Source organism: Pteropus medius, unplaced genomic scaffold, assembly GCF_902729225.1.
Source record: "Pteropus medius unplaced genomic scaffold, Ma_sr-lr_union100, whole genome shotgun sequence".
Classification (NCBI taxonomy): Eukaryota; Metazoa; Chordata; class Mammalia; order Chiroptera; family Pteropodidae; genus Pteropus; species Pteropus medius.
The window spans coordinates 2,559,724-2,579,362 of NW_024356249.1; the positions used below are offsets into that span (position 1 = coordinate 2,559,724).

At 45.7% G+C, this 19,639-nt stretch overlaps 1 protein-coding gene and 1 non-coding gene across 6 annotated transcripts in view; both read left to right on the forward strand.

Annotated features, from left to right (window-relative positions):
• Positions 1-19,639, forward strand: part of LOC120601148 (homeodomain-interacting protein kinase 2) — a 104,895-nt gene that overhangs the window by 36,783 nt on the left and 48,473 nt on the right. For 4 of the 5 annotated variants that reach the window (XM_039860826.1, XM_039860827.1, XM_039860830.1 and 1 more), the window contains exon 2: positions 15,080-16,163. In XM_039860826.1, the coding sequence (XP_039716760.1) occupies positions 15,080-16,163 (1,084 nt within the window). Of the gene's footprint in view, positions 1-15,079; positions 19,628-19,639 lie in introns of those variants that run through there. The other variant, XM_039860829.1, reaches the window with a different exon arrangement.
• On the forward strand, positions 12,337-12,455 carry LOC120601366 (5S ribosomal RNA). Its single transcript, XR_005652424.1, has one exon. It is a non-coding gene; the product is annotated as a 5S ribosomal RNA (ribosomal RNA).

Here is a 19,639-nt window from a genome sequence, read left to right on the forward strand (position 1 = left end):
CGTTCAGGAAAGTTATTGGGTGGTGGTTAGTGGGGCACACCTGAAATCAGTAATAGCTATGAGGATCAGAGCTGATCCATCATGTGACACATTGATATGATGAAGCGTTTTCACAGGACACAGAAGTGATGCCTAAATGGCAGATAGTTGTCTCTGAAATTATGTGTTCTGGTTCTGATGGGTGAGTCTGCTGAGCATCAAAATGCGATTACATTCAGCCTCATTAATTCAGACTCATTAGGGATAGCAGCACTAAAGGACCTGACTGTGCTAGTTAGGATGGGCTAAGTTGCACTGTGGTGACAAACAAGCCCCACCTCTCAGGGACTTAAAACAACCTAGGTTTGTGTCACATTCGTGCTGCCTGTCCATCCTGGGACAGCTGGGGTCCCTGCTCCTTGTCATCTTCATTCAGGTCCCAGGCTAAGGAGCCCCTGCCCCCTGGGTCATCACCGTCTTCCACAGCAAGGGAAAGAGAGTCAAACACGCAAGTCGCACACGGACTCTGAAAAGCTTCTGCGCAGAAATGACCCTTCCCAGCCACTTTTTATTGGCCAAAGTTTTCCGATGGCCAAGACGCATCCCTAGTACATGGCTTGAGGTACTGGAGTCATAGCAAGTGTTTTCAAAGTTCAGGGCTCAGAGCAGGTTATTGGGATATAGAAGAAAAAATATATATTTTATCTCATCCTTTAAAATTTTCTATTTTTGTGTTTAGCAGACTTACTTTGGTTCTGAAGTAGAATGTATATAAGTTATTAAAAATAAATATGGCATGTATTAGGAGCATTCAGTGTTTTTCAGCTGATTCAGTATTCAACCAAAAAAGTTTAGATCATATATACCATTGACACAGATCTGCAGTGAGCATGTCGTGCGTAGAAACTGGGTCCCAGGTACGACCAAGAGGTAGTGCTTTTGGTTAAAAGGGTACATGGAAAAGAAACACCTGTGTTTTTGCAGTTAACTCGGTAAAATATAGAATCTGTGTCTAAGCCTTCCACATCCCTTCGAGTTTCCCATCATCCTCTTCAGAATCGTTGGAAGTGGCTGTTTCTTTCTGACCAGGCCTGCCTTTCTTTGAAGGACTAGCAGTGAGATGAGTAACAAATGAGCTCTTGTACCGCTTCATTGTTTTTCAGCTTTCTTTGTACAGTCGTTCAGAAATAGCGCATGGGGTCCCGTGCGTGTACCAGGCATACTTAGCATTGTCCTGGGTACCGTGAGCACGATTTTCCGTCTCAGAAAACCGGCGCGTCGGCCATGTTGCGTGTCAGACAGGCCTCGCTGAGCTAGCTGGCATCCCTCCCCTCATCTGTCACTGAACATTCATTTAGGGCTTATTCTGTGCCAGGCACTGTTTGAAGTGCTTCGTATGTGCTAACTCATTTAATCCTCACCAGGACCCCGTGAGATACTATTACCATCTCCATTTCATAGATGAGGAAACTGAGGCACAGAGAAGCTGTGTAACTCGCTGAGGCCGTGCGGCCAGCAAGGGGCAGAGCGTGCATCTGTAACGTAGTGGCTGGAAGCTCAGAAACTATCTGAAAAGAACTCCCGGAACACAAACCAGTCTGAAGTTGGAGACTGTCTGTCACCAACTGCCTTCCTGTGTGTTAGGAAGCAGGACACATGTGAGCTACCCGACGTCCTCGCTGTGCTCCCAGAGGAAGGCACCCCGCTGCCAACACCAGCGTGATCAGAGGCCACCTCCCCTCAGCCACGCACGAGCGGCCAGCACCGAGCAGTTGTCGGCTAACAACCCCAGGACTGGTTTGATGACAGTGACTCAGGGCATAAAATGACCTTACAACGGACCAAAAAAACCCGTTTCAGTATGCCCCGCTCAGAACGGACCACTGGTCGCACTGCCAGCTGGTTTTCACATCCACGGCACCCACGCACAAATACCTACTCAAATACCGGAAGACAGACCACATCGCATTTTTTTGTGCTTTATAGTTCACGAAGCGCGTCACAATGGCACTGTGTTATTCTGAGTGTGCTGCCAGCACTGTTCACTTGCCGGCTGTTTTCTCACTCTTCTCCCATCTTTCATTCCTCTTTCCTTTTCTTCCCCCTCTCGCTTACTGCCCCCATTGCTCAGGCTTTTCTTCTTTGGTGCCTTCCCACCCTCCCCTCTTCCCTTCACTGTGTGGGTGTGGCGCTTCCTGTGCCTTTCCCAAGGTGATCTCTAATTGAGTTTCGTCAGATGTCAGTTAAAGGCAACTGAGAGTAATGAAAAAATTCTCCAGGGAACAAAGGAACTGTAATGTAGAGTTACTGTTGTAAACAGCAGTTGCCATTTAAATCAAGAACGGATATAAGATTGTGCTTTCAGAGGAGGATGGAATGAGTCCCGTGTTCGAAGGGAGTCTGGGAGAAAGAGTTATGCGCACTTGGGGTCACAGGCATCACTGAGTCTGCATGACATCTTTCAGAGTTTTCTTCGCAGGTGGAAAACAGTCTACGAGAGAAATGTTTAAGAAATACGTAGACAGGAGGACAAGAGGCAGCGAACAGGTGTTGAACCGCGAGCAGCAGGCAGGCGGTGGGCCTCTGTCCTGCTTTGTCTGTATCTCACAGCAAGAAGTTGCGGTCCAGAAGGGCAGGTCTGAGGAGATGCCAGCCCCGGACTCTGCACCCTTGGCGCAGCTAGTGAGCACTGGCTAAACGCCTTAGAAATCTTGTTTTGAAGTCACCCGTCGATCACAATGAGCAAGTGGATTTGCATGGAGAGGAGGCAGTTAGCACCCAGCAGGAAGGGGAACTAAGACCTGGGACCAAGGCTGAGGACGTTTCTGTGGCCTTTCAACCCAGAGGTGGCAGAGACAGGCTGCAGAGACAGGCTGTAAGGCAGTCTGCCATTTGGCCAGCCTGACTCCTCAATAGTTATAAATACTTACTTGAGTAAAAACGTGTTTTTTCAGCAGAATACACCCTGAATTATATTAAAGAGTGTATTAGTTTCCTAGGACTACTGTAGCAGAGTACCACAAACTGGGTAGCTTACAACAACAGAAATGTGTTCTCTCACGGCTCTGGGGCTGGAACTCAAAGTGGCCATGCTCCCACTGAGATGCCGAGTAGAACCCTTCCTGGCTTCTTCTTGGCTTCCCTTGCCTTCCAGTTGCAACCCTCCAGTCTCTGCCTCTGTCCTTAGGCGGAGTTCTCCCTGGCCGTTTGTGTGTCTTTCTTTTCACTTCTTCCAATAAGGACACCAGTCACATTGGATTAAGACTCACCTTAATGGTCTCATCTTAACTTGATAACATCTGCAAAGACACTATTTCCAAATAAAGTCACCTTCACAGGTACTGGGAGATACTGGGGGTTAGGACTCCAACGTATCTTAAGGGGACACATAGTAATGAAATTTGCTAAGAGTAACAGAATATCATAGAGTAATAGAAGTGTGTGTGTGTGTGTGTGTGTGTGTGTGTGTGTGTGTAAAAGAGCTGGTGGTGGCATAGTCATAAGAACCCCAAATGGGAAAGTAAAATAGTTTCCAGTTCTGATTCTGAATGTGCACACAGTTCTGAAGGAGAACCCTGAGTCAGCTCAGAAAGACACATCAGTTGTGGACTGGTCATGGCATGGGGGAGGGTTAAGTAAAACACGTAATTTCACTTTACAAATATAGTACCAGGCAGTTAAGAATAGCTAATTCTTTTCTTCATAAAAGAGAAAAAAGGCCTACCGGATTTTTTCTATTGATTTGGACTTTATAAACCGTTTATAAAGGATAAAAAACTTCAATCAGAGGCTTTGATTACTCAGTTTGAGCATCGCCGGACACATACCTACCTCCCGAGTACCTGTCCCAGCTCCAGTTTACCACCTCCCTGGGGTGGTCTATAATGATTTTGAAACAACAATGAGTAGGGAGGGATTGATATGTCGATAATAGGGAGTGGCCAAAAGATTCGGGGACAATGCTTTTGTAAAGATTTGTGACTCAAACACCCGAAAATTAATACTGTTGAAACTTTAAGTGCCTTCTTTAAAACATTTGAGTGACAAAGTGAATGGCCTTCTAGATCTTTGAAAAAAATGTGTATTTTAAGTGGAATCCCTCTGGGTTGAAACCAAAAGTATAGCTGCTTTTGTTTTTACAGTTTGTGGGTGTTTGCCTTTTTTGTCCACAAAGTTCATTTGAAAGGTTATCTTCTTGAGATCCTCAGTTAGAAGGAAAATGCCGGGTTTAAAAATGTAATGGCCTCTACAGACTTTGGACTAAAAGGGCAATGTGGGTAACATAAGAACATTAGGGTACGCATGAGAAGAGGGACCCGAGCCTCTTTATTAACCCCAAAGTAGATGTGAGGAAGGAAACTTTCTAGCCCTTCCCCGCCCCTGCCAGCCCACAGCTGATCTGTCTTTTGAGCTAACTCATGTTCTACTTGAGAAATATTTGACGCACAGTTTACCCTTTCCTATTTGGGTGCCATTAATGTGTCACTGCCAACTCTCTTTTATACCAAAGTGACTACAATTACTCCTTGATATATATTAGATACATTCTTGCATGGCCTTTCCAGAAGCACTGTAGCATAAACTTAGGCAGAGTTTAATTTAAAATAATCATTTTGCTTTTGTTTTTCTTTCATATTTGACTCATTGAAATGCCCTTCTAGGTCCTTTGAGGCAAGATATAGGGAAATCACAAAATGAAATGTCTTATCTCCAAGGAGGAAAAATCAGAATTCGTTTGGAATATCATGACTATATATCCTCAGAAAATTATACGTTAGTAAATTGCTTTCGTTTTCTTTAAGCCTGTTGTTATGGGTTGAATGTTCCCCAAAATCTCATATGTTGAATTCCTAATCCCCAGTACCTCAGAATGTGGCCTTATTTGGTGACAGGGTCTTTACAGAGGTAATCAAGTTACAGTGAGGTTGTTAGGGTGGGCCTGCATTCATGTGACTGGTGTCCTTTATATAAAGGCGAAATGTGGACACAGAGACATACTTAGAGGGAAGACAGTGCCAAGAGACACAGTCACCTGCACCCCTTAGAAAGGCCTGGAACTTATCCTTGCTTCAGAGTCCTCAGAGGGAACCAACCCTGCCTGCACCTTGATTTTGGACTTGCAGCCTCCAAAACCTTAACCTTAACCTTCTGTAGGTTCAGCCATCCAGTCAGTGGTGCTGTGCCGCTGCAGCAAATGAATACGCCTATGTTTAGAAGGTTTTAAAAAATAACAATAGTTAAGATTCTTAATTAATGCAACGATTGTTATTAAAAGGAGTTTTTGAGTCATTTTGTCTGCACTGATTCCACCACTTTTCTGGAGAAAATGAAAAGAGGCACGTGTGTGGCGTCAGCATCACTGCCTGCTTCACCAGTTACACTGGACTGGCAATTTGCAGACTGTTTATGAGCACTTGGTAACGTGGCCTCTAGATAATCAGTTCATGGGCTACATCTTCTTGCTTCAATGCAATGGAAGGCTGGCTCATCCATTATCGTAGAGATTTATGGCTTAGTCTAAGACAATACAGCAGAGTCATAGAAAGGTGAATTTGAGAGAGCCTTGAAGTTGTTATGGGTGAGTTAGCAACTTTCAGAAAGAGAAGTAAGTCTCTTTCTGAACATGGAGAGGGGCCGATTTTGACAAATAACGAGCCGTTAGGTAGAGAATATGTGGAGAATTTGCAAATGGTAGGAAAAGGATGTTTTCTCCATTGAAGAAATACAACTTATGGTAGCATTTACGGATTCAAGGAAGATGACGTAAAAGATTTTAAAAGTCCTTAAGAAAAATCACATTTCTTGGAAAAGTAAGGGACATAACATGGTGCATTCATTTCTCTTCCCAGGAACGCACCCCTTCTTTCTCTCTTCCTGACCCTGTGGGAAAAGGGGGTGGCCGGCTTATTCTCAGCAGGCCCAATAGCTCTTTCTGTTTTCCTTCTCCCAGATCAATCCCTTAATTGTGTTTATCATCATTTTATCCTTGACCTTTCCCTGTGACTCATACTATCCTCCTCATACTATTTGACAACGTCTGTGTCCCCAAGGATTACTTTCTTTGCCATCTGCTCTACTTTCTACATCATTTCTCCTGGGAAACGGCTAACCCACACGGATTCCGTTTTCGTCTAGGTGTGGATGACAGCCCTCAGGTCAGCGTCTCTAGCCGTGACCTCTCACCCATTCTCCTGTCCTGGTTTTTGTCCTGGTACATGCTGAACACTTCCTCTATGTCATTACTAATGCCGAAAAGAAAATCTATCAAAAATAGAGCTGGACAGCTGGACTCTGCTTCCGCAATCGACAGCACCATTTTCTCTGTCTCTTTGGGTGTGAACGTTTTATTTCAGTTCCCCCTACCCACTTTTTCTTTTTTTTTTCTTTTTCTTTTGTCAGTCAGACCTGCTCATATTAGTTTAGCAATATTTTGGTTCCAGCCTTTGTCTTTGGCCTTAGACATGAACTGGTTCAGAGTCACCTTACCCTCTTCCCTCTCTGATTAATCCTGTGCAAGCTTAGCCCATCCTATTGATTTTCATTCTCTTTTCAAAATGGTTTATCTTTATTCAAGATTCAACTTAGCAAGTGGGAACTAGATGCTGATTGTCCATGACCAGCGGCTCCTGACACTTTAACTTTGGTAAATTAAGCAATTCCTTGCCTCGCTTTCAGTATGAAAATGGATGAACACTGAGTATTTCAACTTGGATATCCTATCAGTGTTTGTAATTCAACTTGTTAAAAATCTATTCCATTATCCCGTCCCTTCTCCCCTCAGATAAACAGCATTTTAATACCACTTCCTGTCTTCGCTGTCAGCACCCGTGGAAGCCCGCTCCTGTTCGTCACCCAGACACATTTGATTCCTCTCTCTCCTTCACCCTTGCATCCCATCTGTCAGCGTGTCTTGCCTTTTCTTCTCTGCAAAGTCTTATGTTTCTGCTACTTCCTTTCTGTTTCCTCAGGCAGTTCCTTAGTCCAGACCCTCATTACCTCACCCCTGGACTGCTGTGACAGCCCAGACCATCTCACTCAAGACCAGTCTCTCTGTCCACTGTGCCACTATGCATCAGATAAGTGAAGTTTACCTCTTTAAGGAGGTAAATTTATTTTATTTGAACAATTTTGAATGGTTATATTTGTCTGATGTCATCATAACCAGCAGATACAGAAACGATAGATGACAGGATCATTGTTCTGGGTGTCCATTACTTAAGCAGGTGGTGTACAGTCGGGGGCGCCCCCTACTTTAGATTTGCTTCTTCTCACCTATCAGTTTCCATTTTTCCTTGGCTGTAATCGTACCTGTCTTCCTGTTCAGTGCTTCTCCTCCAAGAACCTAAATCATTAAGGAGAATAGGGAACAGCATGTATTTGGGAGTCAGGCAAACCTCAGTTCAAATCCCAGCCCTGCTAGGAGTAGCAAAATGGCCTTGGACAAACTGTCATCTCCTAAAACTGCATTTACTCATCTGTAAAAGAGGGAAAATGCACCTCACTCTACAGTCTCCAGGGTTGTAAGCACCTGGAGTCTTACATAGAGAGCAAAGTCAATAATGACAGTCCCTCTACGACTCGATAATTGTGTTAGGTGACAGTCGGTAAGACCAAGTGAAGGCTAAAGGAGTAGTGAGTGAGTGGCTTGAGTGTCAGAGTTTCACACCAGCTTTTTTGAGTATTTAATAATTACTTCTGGGAGACTGAGCTATCAGAAGATGACAGTTCGTGCAGGTCGGCTGTTGGTGCACAGTGTAGACTGTGGTTATTTGTTGGTCTAGCATTTGTGATTCCATTACTGCTATGCAAATGCTCCTAAGCTGCTGTCTCCTAGCAACACCTAAGGTTCCTGAGGGCAGAGGCCATTGTGGCGGCTTCTCTCCCCACCACTTGTTTATCCCCTATTACCAGGATCTGGAACGCCATCCTTCTGCCTTTCAAAAGATACCTAATTGCAGCTCAGATTTTAGCTCCTCTGTAAACTCTTACCTAACCACAACCCATAGTGATTCCTGCCTCTGAACTTCTCGTCTTTACTTTGGCAACTCGCTCATGTTGCCTAGAATTGCTGGTTGTCCCTTTTAATTTGCAATGACCTTGGCAACCCCGTGCGATTTTAAGCTCCTTTAGGGCCGTGCCAGTGTCTTAGATGTCCTTGTGTTTCCTTTTGTGCCCAATCCCAGTCCTTTTTAGATGGAGGACTCGATACAGTCAGTACTATTGTCATTGTCATTATTGACAGAAGAAGTCTCTAGAGCTTGTGGCTGATCCTATACTGTGCCCTCGTGGAATATGCTATATATTTAACATGACATAGCTAGTGGATTAACAGACTTTGAATGAAAATGATATCAAAACCCCATAGACGTTTAATATATACTATTTTGGAAATGTATCATTTAGAAGTGGACTAATCCGAAATTGTCTTTGCACTAGTTGTGAACTATAAACTTGATAAGCAGGATGAATACCATTAAAATTTTATGACTATTGTTTCATATGTCAATGAAGAAAATTTTTTCTAGTACCTTTCAATCCCCTGGGGCATCATCTTATGTTATATAGGATAATCAGTGCTTATATATATTAACCCTTGTCTAGATGTTTTAAAATGTCCATTCAGATGAATATTTCTAACTCATATATTTTTCACATTCTATAATTTTGTTATATCGTATATGTATTATGTGATATATACGACAACTATGGCATTGCATTAGGTATGGAAATTAATCCTGCCCTTGAGTTCTCGGTTATTAAAAAAAAAACAAAACCTGTAGCTTCTATCAAATACTCATTATTCAGAAGTATGTGTGCAGAGGATTTTAGGAAGTGGGAAAGTTGGTACCTTTTTAACTCAGGTGTTCACGATTGTGTCCCCTTTAATAACAGAACTGGATTCTGAGTGGTAAATCTATTTCGTGTCTGCCAGCGCCAGATTAAATCTTACATACTGATAAAAATGGTGCCACTATCTTACTTGTAATTCCTTCTCTCAAAGCTGTGGTAGAATTCAGTGAAATTGAATTTCATTTTTTTTTTTTTTTTAAATTATAGTTGAACCCTCACTCATCCCTGTAGTTTTACCAGAGTCTGATCTTCCAGTAGATAATTTTGGGGTGGTGAAATGGAAAGGAAATGTACTCAGATGTGAAGCAACTTTTCAGTTCATCTAGTTGTGAAATACAAAATTATGAAAAAATAAGCAAATAAGTGTGGGAGGGGGCAGGGGGAGCTAAATGAGCCAATCTTTTAACAAATGACATTTAAAAAAAATCTTCTGAGGTAAGACCTCAGGAAAAGCATGGAGAATTTTAGCTATTCCTTTTTTGTTTGTTTGTTTTTGTCTTAAGTGGAAAAATATTATCCTCAACCCTAGAAGAATGAATTTCTCATTAAATCATTAAGACAAAGGGACACATAGAATTACCCAGATTTGAACCTCTAGGTCAGACTCTGTTTTTTTTCACATATCATAGGAGCCTAAATAAACCCAGCACTTGACGTCCTAGCTTTCAAACTAGGACCCCTGTAAGAATGAAAGCGGAAAGGGTGCCCTTACTAATTGAATTGGCATAAGCAGCATAATTCCAGACTGTCCCAAAGTCGGACGTGTGCTTTGCCCTGTCCATAAAACACCCGCCCCAGAGCCCGGTTCATTCTAGATGCTCAAGATTTTAAAATCTGGAGAATCATGAGACTGTTGAGGAATCGGGTTTGAAATCAAGTGTGTGATAACTTTTTATGGGCATAAATGGTATCTATGATAAAGGCTGCGAGGCAAATGTTTTAGAAATGGTATTTTGAAATACAGACTTACATGCACTTTTTTTTAAATGCAAAATGAGCATTTGAATAAAGTAGCCAAAAGAGGGTCCTTGTGCCTTTTGCCATTAGCATACAGGCTATCTAAATGCACCCTAAGTAACTGGGGAACCTGCGTTTGTTTGGGGCATGAAAGAGTCTTTTGTCTTTGTGGTAGTAAGAAATGACTTTTTGTAAATAATGGACTTTAATTCTACTATAACTAAAGGATATATTTTAATGTCAATTTTATAGGAGCTATTTTTCAGTTACCATATGCGAGGACTACATTACATACAGTTGTATAAGTTGTCTTAAATTTTAATGTCTATTTTTAAATGCTTTTTACTGATCACTTTTATAACATCTGCATAAACTCATAATCGGTATCATTAAAAAGCATGTAAAGCCCCAGTGTTTATCTGATATTCGGCATTTATGATTTTGACCTGCTTCTGAGCCAGAGTGGCCTGGTAATAAGGATGCTGCCTTTTAGAAGCTTTGGCTCTAGATTGCGGTGACATGCTGTGCTTTCATGAGTAAAAACGTGGACACCTTGTCAGGTGTTATCTTGGGGGGCCACGTAAGCTTTTGTGGAACAGTCTGGGCCCAGTGACCCCTCCAGGGAGCAGGTCTAGTTGTCTCAGGCTTATCCTGCAGTGGTTTCCTGGGGCCTTCATGCAGCTTGCTCCCCGCGGGCTCACATCCTACCCTCACTGTTGGGTTGTAACAGCCTCCCAGTCTCCCCACAGAGAGAGAGCAAAATTCACTTGGTCTTCATGAGCCAAATAGAAAGGGCAGAGATAACTCATAAAAACAACTGAGATTTTGCCCTAAAGTCAACATGAAAATGGCCATTAAGCCTGTGCCTTTTCTGAAAAGAAAATGGACAAATAAGGAGGGAAATAGGCCTTGAAGAATAGAGGTCAATACCGAAAGAAATGAGAATGGACAACATAAGGGTCCCTCCCCTTCTTGTCCCCAGCCTTAGGGATCTGAATAAACAGAATGTAAAAGGCATGAGCTGATGCACCGAGATCTAAACTGATCAGGAAGCTTTCTTCCAGAAAAATACTCTCGAGAAATGTTTGGAAATGAGTGTGGTTGTTGCCGTAAAGTTATTTTAAGATTAAGCTACACAACCACCAGCAATGTTTGATTCCTTATAAGGTATTTTAGAGATTTTTAAATGATAATATTATTAATTTATAATAATAACAATTGTTGTTGTTATTAAAGACTTTCTTTAGCTATATTTTTTTTTGAGCATTTCGCTTCCCAGAGCAAAATGGTCTCTGCTACAGAATAAAGGTAAGAAGGCTGTGTGAGCAAACTTCCCGTTATAAGATAAGTAAGTTCTGAGATTTAATATACATCATGGTGACTGTAGTTAATAATAATGTACCATGTACTTGAAAGTTGCTAAGAGAGTAGATCTTAAATGTTCTCACCGTGCACACACGAAAAGGTAGCTATGTGATGTGATGAATAACCTTATTGCAGTAATCATTTCACAATATATATGCGGATCAATTCATTACCTCGTATTCTTTAAACTTACACAATGTTATATGTCAGTTATATCTCAGTGAAGCTGGAAAGAAATGAGGCTGTATTGGGACTCGTGTCTAGTTTTTGGAACGGTAGCTGTTGACCTTCTAAAGGAGCAGCGGTGACTACCCCAGGCCACGCCAGAGTCAGAGGCAGCCGGTGTGGTGCAGGGAGCTTCTAGTCATGCAGGTCACCTCTCCAATCCCAGGCATCTGTCACCAGAGGTAGCCGATGATGATTTCCACAGTTTTATGACCCTTGGCTGTCATCCCAATAAGTCATAAGCCATCCTCTTCCCCTCTGTAAAATTCCACTTCTATACCCTGGCCTTTCCACCAAAATGTTTTTGAAACAGTGAAAATAGAGCCACATCTCTTTTGTGTAACATCAGCATATTTCTTCCACTGCCCTGACCAACACCTTCCCCGCCCTAAGGACTTGAGGATTGAGGAGGAAGGAACAAGATGGACACCAAGGGATAAAGGAAACGCTCATTTGCTTTGCCTTGTTGGTGGATAAGTTACTAAAAGCCAAGGGATTGGTCATTTCTATATTGTGTACAACATCCAGAACAATGTGGATAGTTCATAGTGATAAATATAGAAAAACCATTATAGAATTTAGGAGAGGTTGGCGTGAACAAAAAGAGCAGTAGGAAGAAACAAAGTACAGATTTTTGAATAAGCAAGCCAAAAGTTAAACAGCACAAAAGCTAAGTAGTTCAGTCCAACAAGATAAGCGATTCTGCAAGGCAGAAATGCAGTCCGTGGCCACATGGATGGCACATATGGTAAGTGCTGTAGGAACAGAGAGCTGGGAGCAATCTCTAGGTCGGGGAGGTATGGGAAGGGGCGGGGTCTGAATCGTCTTGTCTTTGGATTAGTTGAGAGAACTAGTGAAGGCATGCCAGATGGAGGAATGGTGTAAGAATGTGGAGGCAGAATGTATAAGAGATGTTCTAGAAACAGTGAGTAGAACAGCCTAATTAGAATTGAGGGTTGAGTCTACAGCCATGCCACCCTGAACTAGCCCGATCCCGTCTGATCTCAGAAGCTAAGCAGGGTCGGGCCTGGTTAGTACTTGGATGGGAGACTACCTAGGAAGACCAGGTGCTGTAGGCATAAAAATAAAAAATAAGAGATTATAAGGTGACCAGGTCCTTGCAATCTGTGAGGTCAACCAAGGGTTGCCTTGCCTTAAAAAAGAATTGAGGGTTGAGGAAGGGTAATAGTTGGAAATGAAGCCAACAAGGTAGCTGAAATAAAATGTGATGTTGTTAAGTTAGAGTCCTGAACTTTATCTTCTAGACACTAAAAACTCCTTCAAAGTTTTTGGACAGAGAAGTGACCTGCTGAGAAATATTCTGGGAAGATTACTCAGGTGACTGACTGAACATGGGAATTTGAGGAAGAAAGAGCGCTTGGGTAGACCAGATGTCTTTGTTTGCTTTGGTCTTACTAGAAAGTGATAAATGCTTTAACCTCGGAAGTGGCAGCAAGAACAGAGATAAAGAGATGGATACAAGAGACATTCTGAAGGAAAGAAACATTAATAAGATTTAACACCTTCTCGTCAGTGGAGGTAAAGAGGAGTCACCAAAGGTATATCCACAGTTTTGGAACCAAGTGATCCGAAGACCATTTTATGGACAGAAATATGGGATATTAGGATGAAGGGGGAGATGGCTAAATTTTTAGGAAAAAATAAGGAGTTAAGCTTTGGAAGATAGTCTTTAATGTCGCTAGAGGCAGGAATATATTACCGGAAGGTAAAAGGGACACCTGGCCTGTGATAAACATGTGGGAGTCACCCGCATAGAGGTGACAGCTTAAACTGTTCGGATGGATCAGAGAGAATAGTCAAAACGTTGGAAATGCCAACATTTTAAAGGAGGAAGAGGAAAAGGAACCACCTGGGCATACAGTGTGCAGTCAGGCATTGACTGGAGCAGATTAAGGACCCACACAAGCACAAATAAGAGCATCGAGAAGGAAGTTGTGGTCAGCTGTATCAGATGTTGCAGAGGTTAAGGAGACCGAGGACTGAAAAAAGACCATTGGATTAGGCAATTAGGAAGTCATCTACCTTTAAGAACAGTCTTATGGTGTGTGTACCTATGGGAGCGTGGAGATGGCTTAAGGGGCAAGCCTTTAAGAAAAGGGGCATAAACCATTGAATACAAGTGAAGAGAAAGGAAGGATTAGAAGGGGAGAATATGGCTGTTACTCCTCTTGCCTTTCTAGCTGGGAGTTGGTGCGTGCATACAGTGAAGCAGGAGACAAAGATTAAGTCATGGATTTGTCTGGCAAAACTTTATTAAGTACCTGCTAAGGACTTAAATCCAATTAACGGAGAAATTGAAAGCTGTAAGAGAGAGAGGACAGTAGAGGGAACAGGGTTCAAGAGAAAATGGAGGGGCTGAATCATGAGAACAGGGGGAGCTTTTAGTGTTGGAAAAGAGACACCTCTTTCTCTGAGACCAGAGGGAAGGAAGAGAAGACAGAGGACGGATGTAGATTCAGGAATGTTTCGAAATGAAGAGAATAAAGATGGAAAGCAAGGCTACTGATCTCAGGCTTCTGGACAGAGTAGAAGGTGAGTGGCCTGCTGAGAGAGAGGGTGGACAGGGGTGATGGGTGAAAGGGTAAAAAGGAGAATGTTAAGTAACCACTCGAGATAGTGCTGGGGTCGGAGAGAGACAGTAGGATGGCTAAACACCAACAGGGCTTGACAGAAGCCCCATTTTCCTTTTTCTTCTGTAAGAAATGTTTATCACCTGTAGCTTAGAAGACAGCAGTGTTCGTTTCTGCTTTCACCTTTAAGAGCATATTCTTCCTCATTGTCGTCTTATTTTTCTTAATAACATTTTCTATGAACTTCCACTTGTTTCTTATATCACCATAATTATAAACTGTACAGCTATTCCAGAGTTATGCTCTTAAAGATTTCTGAGGTCATCTAAGTTGTGGGTAAGACATTGGTATGAAATCATAGTACTTTATAGATAAATCTATCAATATATGAATTTAGCAGAAAAAGTGAGTGAGTAGAGCCCGTGAATTGTCCTACCCTCTGCCCCCGCAGAAAGGCTGATATAATGTTTTAGACTGTCTAAGTGAAAACATCAGAGTAACTGCTGGTCTGCTCACCCCTACAGAGTTCATTTAAGATGGCTGAGATCGGGGGGTGATTATGGTTCATCCAGAAGCTGGCAGATCATGAGTGGTTCCGTGGTTGGACCTTTTGGGAAGATGTTTCTTCAGACGAGTGACCTGGACAGCTAGGGTCTGTGACAAGGAGTAGCTGGCCATGTGGGACAACATGCATAACGTTACATGACAGCTCACTGGGCCACCTGATACAGTCTTCAGTTTTAGTAGGATTGCAACCCAGTGAGAATTGAGGAAGAATCCATTTCTCTCACAAACAATATTGGAAAAATAAATGATGAACAAAGCCCTGACGCTCTGATTCTGTATCTCAATCTTGATTGTATTCCTGGCTCTGCCTTAGAAGTCTCCCACCCTCCAGTGGCAGGCGGGACACTAGAACCACTTGTCCCCACAAACTGCGTGACCAGAAGGTGCTTCTGAGTGGAACAGACTCGCTTTTCCAACCTCGTTTTGCAGTGGAAGTTAAATATTCGATAGGACCCAAGCCACCGGTCAGCACTGAAATGAATCTGCTGAGTTTATTCATGCAACGGTGACTAAAATATTTGTTTTTCCTTTTCTCCTTCTCGTAGGTATGGCCTCACATGTGCAGGTTTTCTCCCCTCACACCCTTCAATCAAGTGCCTTCTGTAGCGTGAAGAAACTCAAAGCGGAGCCGAGCTCCAGCTGGGACATGACCGGGTACGGCTCCCACAGCAAAGCGTGTAGTCAGAGCAAGAACGCGCCGCCTTCTCAGCCAGCCGCCACCACCGTCAGCACCTCCTTGCCCATCCCAAACCCAAGCCTGCCTTACGAGCAGACCATCATCTTCCCAGGAAGCACCGGGCACATCGTCGTAACATCAGCAAGCAGCACTTCTGTCACTGGGCAAGTCCTCGGCGGACCACACAACCTGATGCGTCGAAGCACTGTGAGCCTTCTCGATACCTACCAAAAATGTGGACTCAAGCGGAAGAGCGAGGAGATTGAGAACACGAGCAGCGTGCAGATCATCGAAGAGCACCCCCCCATGATTCAGAATAATGCCAGCGGGGCCACTGTAGCCACTGCCACCACGTCGACTGCCACCTCCAAAAACAGTGGCTCCAACAGCGAAGGCGATTACCAGCTAGTCCAGCATGAGGTGCTGTGCTCCATGACCAACACTTACGAGGTTTTAGAGTTCTTGGGCCGAGGGACGTTTGGGCAAGTGGTCAAGTGCTGGAAACGGGGCACCAATGAAATCGTGGCCATCAAGATCCTGAAGAACCACCCGTCCTATGCCCGACAAGGTCAGATTGAGGTGAGCATCCTGGCCCGCTTGAGCACAGAGAGTGCTGACGATTACAACTTTGTCCGGGCCTACGAGTGCTTCCAGCACAAGAATCACACGTGCTTGGTCTTTGAGATGCTGGAGCAGAACCTCTATGACTTTCTGAAGCAAAACAAGTTTAGCCCCTTGCCCCTCAAGTACATCCGCCCGGTCCTCCAGCAGGTGGCCACAGCCCTGATGAAACTGAAGAGCCTGGGTCTTATCCATGCTGACCTCAAACCAGAAAACATCATGCTGGTGGATCCATCTAGACAACCGTACAGAGTCAAGGTCATCGACTTTGGTTCAGCCAGTCACGTGTCCAAGGCCGTGTGTTCCACCTACTTGCAGTCCAGATATTACAGGTAAGACCGTTTGCACCGAGACAAGAGGTGCCGAATGCCCGGTGACCTTCACAGAGGATGTGCGGTGTTAGTCTCTGTGAGGGAGAGAAAACTACATGCCTGCGGATGCCGCCCTCAACCGATCTTAACTTAGTCGGGCAGGTAGGACATGCGCACTGTGGAAACGATGATTAGAAGCCGTGGAGGAATGGGGCCGAGTAAGATGCTCCGCACAGGTGTTCAGAGTTGGAAGGGATTCCTGGGGGCCAGGAGAGCAGAGCAGGGGAGCTCGGTCCTCATGGCTGGTAGGATCCAGACATGGGTAGAAGGGCGAGGGGGACGTGCGTTATCAAAGTTGCTCCAGCAGGAACATGCAAGGCTCGCTTAGGGGACAGGAGGACACCTACCTGGCCGGAACAGAGAATCCGTGTGTGGAGGGAGCTGTGGTTGAAAACACAGGTTGGGACCTGCTGGTTAAGGTCTTAAATCCCAGATTAAGGGCTGCAACTGTATCCTTAACCGTGGAGCAAACACTGAGGCCTTGGAACAGCAGAGGGTGACAGGAGGAAAGTGATGCTCTGAGAAGACGCCGTTTACGTCCCTGCGGAAGAGGGGCCAGAGGAGGGAGAGCCCAGCCGGGGGCCAGTCGGCTCGCCCCTGCGGCCAGAGCATGCCAGGTTTGGGGGCTGATGATGGGGAGATGCTGGGAGTGTTGGAGGGAGGTGCAAGCTTTCATTCCTTCCCTCATTCAGCAAGGGTATATTTCACTTCTGACATGAGCCGGGCGCGGTGCTGGCACCCGAATACACCCGCGACAATGGACGCAAGGCCCTCGCCGTCCCGGAGTCTCTCGCGTGCTGGTTGCCACCCTGGCTGCACGTTAAAATCACCTGGGGGCTTTAAAAAAGTAACCTGCCTTGGGTCCCAGTCCCCACGTACTGAATGGCCGTCTCTCAGTGGTAGGGTGCGGGGGGCGTCCTACATGTTTTTAGCAACTTTTCTGGGGATCCCAGTGTGTAGCCGGGGTTGAGACCCTGGCCTGGGAGTCAGGAAACTGGGCGTGACCCTGGTCCCCACGCTCGCTAAGCTGTGCAACTTGGGCTTGTCGCCTCATTCCTCTGCGCCTCCGTTTCCCCGGCCACCAGCCTGTGGGGCGTGGGGATGGTTCCGTGCTGTGACACAGCTCACGAGCTTCGCTCTGTCCTGCGTGAGGTCGCCGCACCGGAGGGAGTGGGGAGAAGCGGGGAGAAGCGAGACCGCCCTCTCTGTGCAGATGGGGACGGGCCGTGCTGGAGGCGACGGCGAGCGGCCCAGGGAAAATGGAAGTTGGCCGGAAACGAAACCAAACTCCTGTGAGAAGATAGGGCTGATGACTCGTGAAGAGGCCGCCGTGTAGGCTGGAAACCCAGAATCCCAGGACTCACCTGTGCCTGACACCCTGACTGGCGATGTGCTTTCTCCCCACCTCCTTCCGGGCCATGGAGGAAAGGATGGAAAACATGCTGGAGCCGGGTGGCCACAGCTAACTTGTCACCTGGACGTCCACCAACCGATCTCCTTTATTTACTGATTCGCTCAACCTGCGGCCTCAGGAGACAATCTAGAAGACCGGGCCGCTGAGGGCCCCTCCCACCTTGCGCATCCTAATTCCCACCCACAGGTTTCTAGCCCCTCTCCCCGCCTCGGCCACCTTCCCGTTTAGGACGACTTTCCTGAGCAACAGCAGCTCTTTCCTGGGCCCGGCCATCCACCCTTCCCCAGCGGTTCCCTCTCTCTAAGCTCAGGCGTGGAGCAGCTACTGTCTGAGGCCCCTTGGCACGAGCTCTCCTCGGGAAGTGTCCTTCTCCGAAGGCGGGCTCCGAGTGGCGCCATCACGAGTCACCAGCCTGTGCGAGGGGCAGCCAGTGCCCAGCTCCCCGCTGCTGTTGTCACGGTATATTTAGGTGCTCCAATTCAGCATGTCACAGGCTGCTTCTTCCTAGGCCTTGGCCTGAATTTAGGGTGAACAGCCGCCAAGTAGGGCTGCTCGGACTTTTATGATTTATCCTGAATTGTTTGGTGACCAGATACCGGCTTTATTCGAGTTACTAAAAATTGAGCATGACGACTTGTAAAAAGACTTAAAAACTCTTAAAAGGCAGTGCCTACTGAGAGCACAACTTGGTGATTCAAGGTGGCTTTGGGATTCGAAAGCACTGTCGTCTTCTCCCTCGGTGCCCCCGTGTGACACGTCCTCCCCCTGTTCCAACAATGGACGCTCCACTTTTACTTTGCTTTCATGTCTGGCCCTAGTGCCCTGGTGCTGGGGACCCCTGCTCAGGAAGTCTGGGGGCAGAAGGAACACCTCCTGGGGTAGCGAAGGCTTGTTTGACACTTTCAGGCCTCTCATTAGCTCCCCACTTGCTCCCCTGCCACCCCACTTCCCTTCCCCGGCCCTCCCTCTGGGCGTGCTATTACCCCTGCCCTTAACCCTTACGTGACGGCCACATAATACTCTGAGGAGGGTAACCTCTTCCTCTCGTCATTGCTTTGGCCAAAAAGGCAAATGCGCGTCCCTCAGGTCCTCATGGAGGGCCCCACCCCCGTGCCCAGCTCTGATTGCAGGGGCTCGTTCAACACAAAAGCCAGTGCAGCTTCTCTGCCTGGAATGATGCTTCGTCTCTGCATTGGTCACATGTCCCGTTCCTCCCAGGCCTCTTCTGAACCCCGGAGTAGCCTGCTGCCATGCAGAGCGGTCCGAGTGCTTGAGGGCAGTCTTCACTCTGTCTGTGTTAGTCCTACCTGCATGGGATGGCCAACTCCAGGCCATACTGATCAAGTTGATTTTCACGATTTCTTTGCCTCTTATAGATGAGGGGGTGGGGGCAGGAGGCTCTTTAATTCTCCATTGTTAATCTGAGAAGGAAGATGTTTTCAGCTACATCTTGAGAGAGCAAGTCTGTGTCTGAGCCGCCTGGGGTAGAGGCGTCCTCACACTGTGGATCCAACTGTAGGCGGAGCCTGGCTCCCCCTTTATCTGAGCTGGGTGCATTCCCAGCCCCCCGCCCCTGGGACCTCTCGCTTTCAAAGGGGGAACACTTACATGTCCCTCCCTGTTTTAAATGGGACAGTATCAAATGTCTCATCCCACCCTGATCCCTGCCTACTGACATGGAATGTCAGATATAAAGAGATGTTCCTGTCTTCAGCCTGGGGTACCTGGAAAAGCAGGTAGTGTTGTAGCCGGTGGAGCCTTTCCCTGGCATTAGTCATTTGCTCAGCCGAGGCTGCGGCGTCTTGCTGTGGCAATTCCGTGAGGTGAGCCCAACTGTAACTGTGTGCTTCCCAGGAAACAAAGCTTTATAAGTCTGATGTGTGGGTCTCCCCTTCCAACTTGAAGGTCAGGTACATAGTTAAGTGTCAAACCACCCTTGTTCTCAAGCTTTATTATACATAAGAGAGCTTATTAAAAATGGAGTCCTGCCCAGGCCACAGCACCTTTGGAATCTGGATCTGGA